Here is a 10,677-nt window from a genome sequence, read left to right as displayed (position 1 = left end):
GGCTATGAAGAGCAAAGAGCTACTCTCTTTGCTGCAATCGATAATTTTGCAGCAGGTCACAAATATGAGTTGTTCAAGTACCTGCCACTCAAGGGGGTGAGTCTTTTCAGATTCTTATAGATTGTGGTACTACTCATTCTTTTCTATCATCACGATGCTTGAGGAAGTTACACTTGAAGCAAAAACTGGCTGCAAGAATGAGGGTAGAGTTAGCTAATGGGAGAGAAGTTTTGTCTTGTCACTCCGTAGACGACCTACAATTTGAGTTAGGAGGATATGCTACCTGTGGTTCATTCAGAACCCTACCCCTAGGCATCTATCATGGAATACTTGGAATGGATTGGCTTATGTCCATTTGAGAGACCGGAAAAAAAAATACAGATCCATAGTGATTTAAAGCGTTTGAATTTAAAAATATTGATGGCGGCACATTTATAATCGGACGTGGTGGCCATCCCTTATGAATTTACTAAGAAGTGAGCTCTATAAGGAGATTATGCATTTGAAATTCTATAAATATATAAAAAGAGCAAAATGTCACATCTTAGCAAGTACATTTTTTAAAAACCAAATTGTGAAAAAATTTACAATTCAAAGAAGAAAAGAAGAGGTTCAAATAAGAATTTAAAAACGTCAAATAGAGAGAGAGAGAGAGAGAGAGAGAGAGAGAGAGAGAGAGAGAGAGAGAGAGAGAGAGAGCGAGAGAGAGAGAGAGAGCAACACAATTGGGTAGAGACAGATAAAGAGAATTTCATCTGCACTCCACCCGCAACCTCATGGTTCTTCCTTCTTCCCCTTGAGCCTGTTGTTGCTGCCGGCCCCTACTCCTCCGATCCTCCAAGGTACACACACACACACACACACACACACACACACACACACACACACACACACACACACACACACACACACACACACACACACACACACAAATATTTCTGTGTGTGTGTTTGAATGAGAGAGAGATACAGAGAGATTCCTTTGTGTGTGTGTGTGTGTGTGTTTGAAAGAGAGAGCGATAGAGACAGAGATTTCTATAAGTGTGTGTGTGTGTTTGAAAGAGAGAGATACACACACACACACACACACACACGTGCGTGCACACATGCACAAGGGGGAACAAATCCATGACTATTGCAAGGCAAGTGTTGACAATGGGGATCATAATGTTGTGAGCTTTCAAGGGTGGGGTGGACATTTATTTCAACGTGTTGTCGAGAGAGAGAGAGAGAGAGAGAGAGAGAGAGAGAGAGAGAGAGAGAGAGAGAGATAAATCCGAGAGCATGACCAAATTCACCTTTTAGGAACGTGCATGTAATACACTCATGGTAGTCAACCACAAGACTGTATAAGTTCCACGGATTTCAAATTCACGTGATTACGCTACTTTTTTAGGTTAATAACATCCATGTTCACATTAACATGTTAAGTACCAAATCAACAATGTCTCAAGTTGACTTGTTGGGTGACCTGGTAACCAGGATAGATCACGCCAAGGTACCTTCCGAATCCGGTGGGCCCGCTGGTATTTACATATAGCCCTTCGGGCCCGTCGAGTATATTAAATAACCCAACGGGCCCACCACGACGCCCCCTCGAGACCCCCTCGAGACCCTACTTTAACCAAAAGAGCTCAGTACGGCACCTGTCAGAGAGCAAAGAGTATACAGAGAGGGGAAAAGAGCAAGCAACCAATCTAGCTAGCAGAAAAGTTTTTGCACACTTTAACAACTAAATAATTTTTTTAAATTTATATTGGTTTTTAAAAGTTAGATAAGTATTATGTTTGGAAGGACCACCTCGGCACAATGGTCATAATACTCGGTTCGGGTGCTATTGTGGTTCTTTGTTTTACTATTGGTCAACACCTCACCATACCGGTTGTACTATTTGGCTCGGGTGCTATTGTGTTACCATTTGATTTTTAGTATCAACCTTACTTCTCTATCCTCGTCACAGCGGTCGTACTATTCGGCTTGGGTGTTGTTGAGAGAGAGTAGGGGATTCTTGCTTGGAAAGTTTGCCTTGTAAATTAGGCTTCAAAACAACAGTCGTATTGCTTGGTTGGGATTTCATTGTCAATGCTACAATGCTCACTTGTGTGTTTCTTTTATTACTAATTAGTTAAGCACTTTGTTTGTAAAGACCACCTCGGCACAACGATCATAATATTTGGCTTGGGTGCTATTGTGGTTCACATCTGCATAGCAGTCATACGATTTGGCTCGGGTGCTGTTGTGTTACCATTTGTTTTATAGTATCAACCCTACCTCTCTATCCTCGACACAGTGGTCGTACTAATCGGCTCGGGTGTTGTTGAGAGAGGGTAGGGAATACTTTCTTGGAAAGTTTGTCTTGTAAGCTAGGCTTTGAAACAACAGTCGTATTGCTCAATTCGAGTTTTGTTGCCAATGCTACAATGCTTACTATTTTAAAATGGTGTTGGTAGTCTATATTTTGACATAGCGGTCGTATCATTCGGCTCGAGTGTCGCTATATAGATTTTCAAGACCTGTGTTTTATGCCACATCAACTACTCTTGATCTTTGACATAGTGGTTGTACTACTCGGCTCTGGTGTTTTTGAGAGAGAATAGATGATGTTTACTTGAAGTTTTTTTCTAGTAACATGTGCACTTGAGTTTTTTTCTATTAAGTTTTAACATGTTGCCATGCTCTTTTGCAGGTTGCTAACTCTTGCATAATCAGGTATTTAGATGGATAGAGATCAGAAAATCCGGGCATGTATTGTCTTAGTAAGTGTTATCAACTCTCTTGAGTTGAATGACATCCATCAAATTGTTGCAAGCAATATCAGATGGATAAGCTTGCGACTAGAGATGGTAGACAATCTACTGAAGATGTATCCTGACCTTAGTCCGGATAAGGTCAAAGAGTTTTTGGACAACATTATTGGCAATGTCATCAAGGCACACGATGACTTGAGGGACAAGAAGCCAGAAGGAATAGATGTAGCCAAGCTGCAATTTTGGAGGGAGGTGTGGATGAAAGAGAATAGTAGCATGTGCAATCGAAGTTTTTTCTATTAAGTTTTAACATGTTGCCATGCTCTTTTACAGGTTGCCAACTCTTGCATAATCGGGTATTTAGATGGATAGAGATCAGAAAATCCGGGCATGTATTGTCTTAGTAAGTGTTATGAACTCTCTTGAGTTGAATGACATCCATCAAATTGTCGCAAGCAATATCAGATGGATAAGCTTGCGACAAGAGATGGTAGACAATCTACTGAAGACGTATCTTGACCTTAGTGTGGATAAGGTCAAAGAGTTTTTGGACAGCATTATTGGCAATGTCATCAAGGCACATGATGACTTGAGGGACAAGAAGCTAGAAGGAATAGATGTATCCAAGCTACAACTTTGAAGGGAGGTGTGGATGGAAGAGAAAGAGAAGAGTAGGCACACAAATGACACAAATAGTAGATTCCAGTTATCAAAGAAGATGAGGATACTTCAAGCGACACACATAGAGGCATCTTCTTTTGACCACCCCCTTGCTCGAGAGGATGCCTAGTTTCACTCGAAATGTTCATTTACTATTGGGATCCCCAAGAAAGCTATACGTATACTTGCAAAAGTTGGTAGCGTAGCATATGGCATAGTTTCCAAGTTCCAAATAAATGGTTTTGCTTTCTTGCCAGCATCCATGCCTTGGTGATGCAAAGAATTTAAAGGTGGGATGAAGTCCCAACTCAAAAAATTGGATTGGAGTCTTCCATCGACATCCTACATCCTGGCATGTGTGCCCTATTGCACATAAAAAAAGCCCTCCCTAGATGTTGACATTTCCCTACTTCAATGGCACTTCTTTGGGAGATATAATGGAGATAGTCCCATATCCAGCACACTTGGCCAAAATGCTAATAGTAAAGGATGGTGGAGGGAAGATAAGGTTATTCATCGCAACAAAGAAGATGGCACCAGAAGATGAGTTGCAAGGGGCAGTCAACATGTGCTTTCATGCCCCATCTCTTATTCATGCTTTTGTGCAAGCATTGGCCTATGCTCATGGGGAGGGAATTATCCACAACAACGTCCATGGAATATAATGGTAGATTTTACAGTAGCAGGTGTGCCTCGTGTAGGAATCATTGATTGGGAACTTGCATCATTGAGAGTAGGTGTTGAGCAAAGGACCACCAATATCACCAACCAGTTGCAACATAAAATCCGCCCATGGCAAGCAGATGAGATTTTGGCCCTAAAGCACCCTTGTCCATGGACATATGAGACAGATGTAAATCTAGCAGCATGGGTCATTGATGCCATCTGCAAATTTTTCTTTGAGTTTTTAGAGTGGAAGTGTACCAATTGGGCCCCACACGTACTTTTGTAGATATTCAAACGATAGCTAGTATCATTGAAAAGTCGTTTTTGTAGAAATATCCAAAAGAGAGAGGCACACTAGCGGAGCTTGATGAGGCTCTATGGCAATTAGAGCTAAAAACTCTTCGGTTCTTGCATCCGCTTAGTGAGATGAATCCTATCTTTATCCAGCCACCGTCTTACTTTTTAGGCTTTTGAAATATACTGTAATGTGCTGTTACAGAAGAGAGAATACACCAAATGAGCCCGCCTCTTACACGAGAGTGCCGCCCTTAATATTCCAAGTGCCAGGTACATACCAAGAGATGAACTGTTACATTCTGTTAGTCTGTTAGAAGGGCTCGCGTGAGGGGACGCCACACCTCCCCCCTTAGGCCGGATGAGTTGCAGGAGCAGTGTAACGCTTGATCCGACACACGTGTGCGGTAGTGACAGAGCCGTTACTCAACCTTTGAAGGCGGTATGTATTTGTACGTAGGCGGCGCACGACTTTATAGGGACCTACCCACCGATGCATAAGGGATTCGCTGAGACCAGGGCGGCGCAAGGGGTAATAGACTGAGACAAGGTCGCCATCTGCATACTCCATGAAGTGTCTGTTATTATCGTATGAACGTTGCTGGCGTTGTTGTGCCTTTAAGAGGTTGAGAAGTAGAGCTTGCCGAAGAACGGGTTGGACCTGAGATAGGTAAGAGAGCCAATCCTGAGCGTCTTGGTGGCGAGGTTCCACTTGCAGCGTGTTGATGTCTGGTGGGAATCGAGGATCTCGACCATAGAGGGCGCGGAACGGACTGACTCTTGTGGACTCCTGGACAGAAGTATTGTACGCATGTACAACATAGGGTAAGGCTTCATCCCAATGTTGATGGAGTGGGTCGACATAGGCAGCCAACATCTGTTTGAGTGTGCGATTCATGCGCTCTGTCAGTCCATTCGTTTGTGGATGATAAGGGGAGGAGAAAACCTGGGTGATGCCTAAGCACTTGGTTAGAACTTCCATGACTTCACTACGGAATTGAGGACCCTGATCAGAAAGGACCTACTGAGGGCATCCATGCCTGAAAATGATGTTATGAAGGAGCGCAGAAGCAACAGTTGTGGCTGAAGCATTGGGGAGAGCTTGTGCTTCGCACCAACGTGTTAAGTAGTCCATCATGACTAGAACATAACGGTTACCCGAGACGGATGTAGGAAATGGACCCACAAGATCCCAGCCTATCAACTCAAATGGAGTTGATACTGTGATGGGTTCCAAGTAACCGGGTTTTTGGAGGGGGTTTTTGACCTGTTGACATTGAGGGCATTGTTGTAAGAATGTAGAGACATGCTGGCGCATCTTTGGCCAGTAATGGTGCTGGCGAAGATTATGCAAGACACGATGGAAACCTAGGTGACCAAAGAGGGGATGACTATGGAAATAGGCTATGTAATGTGTTTGGAGCTGTTGTGGCACATAAATGCGAGGAGGGGCTTGTGGTTGGATATAATGGAGGAGATTATTGATGAGGACAAACTGCTTTTGATGGCTATGTGGGCTAGGAGATCTTATGTTGTGTATAATGGACTGCACCTGAGGATCTTGTTGTTGAAGTTGTGGGAGGTTATAGGGATTGATTGGGAAGGATGGTTGGAGAGTTTGGGTGTGTTGCAAGTGAGGAGTGCGAGAGAGACCGTCCGCTATGAGATTATGAGAGCCACGACGATAGCTAATGGTGAAAGAATATGACTGTAAAAAGAGTGCCCAGCGAAGAAGCCGGCCAGGCAGATGGGTTTTCTTAAGCAGAGAAATAATTGGCTGATGATCAGTTTCGACAGTGACTGAGGTACCATGTAAGTAGGGGTGAAATTTAGAGAAGGCCCAGACAATCGCGAGGAGCTCTTTCTCTGTAGTGGAGTAATTTTGCTCTGTAAGGGTCAGGGCGCGGCTAATAAATGAAATGGGTTGCCAATGACCATGGTCATTTTGTTGGAGAAGCGCAGCCCCCAAACCAGTATTAGAAGCATCAGTTTGGAGAAGGAATGGTTTATCAAAGTTAGGATGGGCTAGAAGAGCGGAGTTTTGAATGACTGTTTTGAGATTATTGAAGCTAGCTTGGCAGGCAGGGGACCAGAGAAAAGGGGTATTTTTCTTCAAAAGTGATCGGAGTGGGTGTGTGAGCTTGGCTAACTTAGGGATGAACCTGAGAGAAAATGTGGCCATTCCCAAGAAGCTCTGCAGGGATTTCTTATTTGCTGGTGTAGGAAATTGCTGGACTGCAATGACTTTGGTTGGATCCATTTGGAGACCATCGGCCGAAATGATGAAGCCTAAAAACTTCAGCTTTGTTGATCCCCACCTGCATTTTTTTAGTTGAAGTTGCAGATTATACCTGTGTAGTCTTTGAAGAACTTCTCTGAGGACCTGCAGGTGGTGTTCCCAAGTCGGGGTGTGGATCAGAATGTCGTCAAGATATACCACCACTACTTGTTGTTGAATAAGATCCTGAAAAATGAAATTGGCTGTCCGTTGAAAAGTGCTTGGAGAATCTGAGAGGCCAAATGGCATCCTGGTGAATTCATATAGACCGCTGGGTGTCCTGAAAGCAGTTTTATGGGCATCCTTCGGATTAACAGGAATTTGCCAATATCCAGAGGCCAGATCCAATGAGGTGAAGTAGCGAGATTTCTCTAATTGGTCAAGTAGATCATCAAGGCGAGGAAGTGGAAAAACATCATGCTGAGTGACCCTGTTGAGAGGACGGTAATCCACACAAAAGCGAAGAGACCCATCATCTTTCCTCACGAGATGGGGTTCAGCTGCCCAATCGCTACATGAAGGGCGGATGACACCTCGGGCGAGCATATCAGCTACTGCATTGTTAAGAGCTGCAATCTCCTTTGGTGAGCGCCGTCGCATCGCCATTTTGATTGGAGACGAAGAGCCAGTACTAATTGAGTGAGTGATTGGAAGGTTAATTGTGTTTTGTTTGGACCCTTTGTGAAAAAGAGAAGGAATAGATGCAAGAAGTGTGTGTATGTCTCTAGTACGTTGTGTGATGTCTTGGACAATGGCTTGTGTGTGTACGAAGTTAGGTCCTTCAGCTGAGTAAAGGAAGGGAATGGGCAGAGACTGAGGAAAACTCAAATGGTGGGTTTCAAAGTCTAAGTGGGATTTGGTTTTGACAAACCAGTCACAACCAAGAGTGAGAGGAAATAGCTGCCTAGGTAGGATATAGAACTCATGCTGTAGAGTGTGGTGTCCTATGTTGAAGGTGCAAGTGGCTAGCTTCTCTGAGTGATATAGTGTATTGTTGTCACCAAACAAGACAGAAATGGGGGAAGTGGGACGAATTGGAAGATCTAAAAGGGTTACTAAGTGTTCACTAATGGAAGAAATGGTACTGCCAGAGTCTAAGAGTGCCTCTTGTGATGTGTTTCCTATGTTTACTAGAGTGGAACATACCATTCGTTGGGAAGTTTGTATTGCTTGGTATTGCGGATGGGCCCCTTCCTCACTCCATCCGCTTAAATGTTTTCCGGAAGTGCGGCAAGTTCTGCTGAAGTGGCCATCTCCACCTGAACATTTTGCACCTGGTTTCGAGACTGACGTCGCCTACAGTGCCTTCGAATATGGCCATATGCATTGCAGAAGAAACATCTTGGCCGTCCCTGAGAATCCCTGTCAGGTAGATTCCTTCTAGAATTGAACTGGGTATTCTGAATGTCAATGTCCATGGGTGTTGGGTGTTCTTGGGGAATCCGGACATGAAGGGGAGTTGGTAGTAATGGTGCAGAACTAGATTCCATGACATTGGAGCTTTCTATGCGCTGGGCTATTTGAATGGCGTCATGGAAAGATTTGGGGCCTTGATCTCGTACCCGACGGGCAATATCATGCTGAAGCCTTGGCCAGAGGAAGTAGAGTTTCATGTCCTCCGACATGGATGCATCAGCACGCAAGAGGAGTTGATTTAGCTTGACCACAAATTGTGCCACAGGTTCACCTTGCTGTTGTCGCAGTGCATGTAACTGCTGCAACGCCGATTGTGTAAGGTTACGTTGGGCAAAGCTTTGAACGAGAAGCTGTCGGAGGAGTGGCCAATCATGCTTCACCTGGTCAGATTGCTGTACATACCATGTAGCTGCCACCCCTTCAAGTAATGTGCGTACCTCTTTTGCCCTCCGTGTGTCTTCCCAATTGTGGTAATCTGCAACATTAGTGAAATGATCTAACCAGGTGAGGATGTCTTCTGACGGGAGACCTGAAAAGGGTTTCGGTCGAACCTTGGGGTCTGAGTGATTGCTAGCCGAGTGTTGATTAGAGAGGAACCCTACCAGAGATTGATTCGTGTGGTTAATCTGCAGTAGAATATTAGAGAGGGCAGCAAACATGTGATCCATGTTAGACAAGGTGGGCTCAGAGGAGTATTCAGGCTGCATAGCAGCATCCATGTACTGAGGAGAAAAGGGTGTATCACGTGGAGATGTGGGCCTGCTCATGGCGTTGTGAGAGAAGCAAGAAAATGAAGGGGCTGCCCGTCGCCTCCACCAATGTAATGTGCTGTTACAGAAGAGAGAATACACCAAATGAGCCCGCCTCTTACAGGAGAGTGCCGCCCTTAATATTCCAAGTGCCAGGTACATACCAAGAGATGAACTGTTACATTCTGCTAGTCTGTTAGAAGGGCTCGCGTGAGGGGACGCCACAATACGAAGTGTTTTGAAGTGTTTTAAGGTGACTTTAAGTGTTATGGAAATTTTTCAAGTATTTTGAAGTGCTTTGATGTCTTCTAAAGTGTTATGATTTTTTTTTGAAGTGTGTTGAAGTAGTTACATGAGTTTTGAAGTGTTTTGAAGTGTCACGAAGTAGTTACATGAGTTTTGAAGTGTGTTGAGGTGATTCTTTTATGCAGTCATGGCCGATGATCGTGAGAGATGCAAGAAAGCATATGAGCGTCTACGCTCTATGGTCCAAGGTGTTGGACCTAATGACACGGCACATATAGGAGCACACTACTCTACATGGGCAAATCCTAATGGAGTGCTGTGGAATGTAGTCAACAAAATAGTATACAAGGACATGGCCAAGAGCATCTAGAGGGGAGTGCCCAATGACAACATCTCAATGGGAAAATTAAAGCTTTCTCAATGTAGTGACAATGGCATCAAGCAGCATGGAGAGAGAATCTATTTGGATGTCATGGGTCAACCCATCCATCATCAAGATTGTCCCTTGTGGTTTGCAAAGATGTTATATTGTCATTTTGTGCTATAGAGGCTAGTTGATTCTAGCTCTAGGGCCCCCCACTTAGTGGTGGAGTATATTAGAAGTACCTCCATCACAGTCACGAGAGAAGAGCTTGCCTTGGCACTTCAAGGAGTAGCATGTGAAGTACACGATACTAAGGAAGAGCTCCTCACTCAATTACAAGCCTCTCAAGAGGCTCTTGCAGGGGTTGCCTCTTGAAGTCGTGACATGGAAAGGGAGTCGAAGGTATTACAATGCCAACTTCAGAAGAGGGAAGAGAATTTGGCATGCAAGTCTTTTTAATGCATTGAGCATCCAAACACTATACTCCCCCTCTTCATGTTGTTGCTGGTGGCCTCTTCAAGTCGTGACATGGAACGGGAGCTGACGGTATTACAATGCCAACTTTAGAATATGGAAGAGAAGTTGACATGCAAGTCTTTTCAATGCATTGAGAATCCAAGCACTATACTCCCCCCCCTCCCCCTCTTCATGTTGTTGCTCGTGGTCTCTTCAATTCGTGACATGGAAAGGGAGTTGAAGGTATTACACTACCAACTTCAGAAGATGGAAGAGAAGTTGGCATGCAAGTCTTTTCAATGCATTGAGCATCCAAACAATATACTCCCCCCCCCTCCCTCTCTTCATGTTGTTGCTGGTGGCCTCTTCAAGTCGTGACATGGAAATGGAGTTGAAAGTATTACAATGCGAACTTCAGAAGATGGAAGAGAAGTTGTCATGCAAGTCTTTTCAATGCATTGAGCATCCAAACACTACACTACATTCCCCCCCCTCCCCCTCTTCATGTTGTTGCTGGTGGCCCATGCCTTGTTTGCCGTGCATTTTCCATGATTGGAGCAGTTACTATGTACTCCTTTGTGGACACATGTATCACATCCCATGCTTGATGCAAAGCATGATGAATAGCCTGAAGTGTGCTGCATGTAACTATGAGATGTCTAAGCATCTATACAATATATTTAAGTTGAGCTCTAAGTATCATAGACTAGTGCTAGCTCGTGATAGAGAGGCTGCAAAACCATTGGAAATCTTAGCTTGTGAGTTGGGATCTTTGTAAATAGTGACCTACATTTTTATGAAG

At 44.1% G+C, this 10,677-nt stretch overlaps 1 protein-coding gene across 1 annotated transcript; it reads right to left on the bottom strand.

Annotated features, from left to right (window-relative positions):
• Nucleotides 1–7,852: 7,852 nt before the first annotated feature.
• On the bottom strand, nucleotides 7,853–8,827 carry LOC147451570 (uncharacterized). The gene has a single exon (XM_086518750.1). It carries the CDS (start codon nucleotides 8,825–8,827, stop codon nucleotides 7,853–7,855), a length of 975 nt encoding a protein of 324 aa, XP_086374876.1.
• Nucleotides 8,828–10,677: the final 1,850 nt, after the last annotated feature.

Source organism: Adiantum capillus-veneris, chromosome 8 (genome assembly GCF_014529385.1).
Source record: "Adiantum capillus-veneris isolate H3 chromosome 8, ASM1452938v2, whole genome shotgun sequence".
Lineage (NCBI taxonomy): Eukaryota > Viridiplantae > Streptophyta > Polypodiopsida > Polypodiales > Pteridaceae > Adiantum > Adiantum capillus-veneris.
This window is presented reverse-complemented; position numbering and strand designations above follow the sequence as displayed.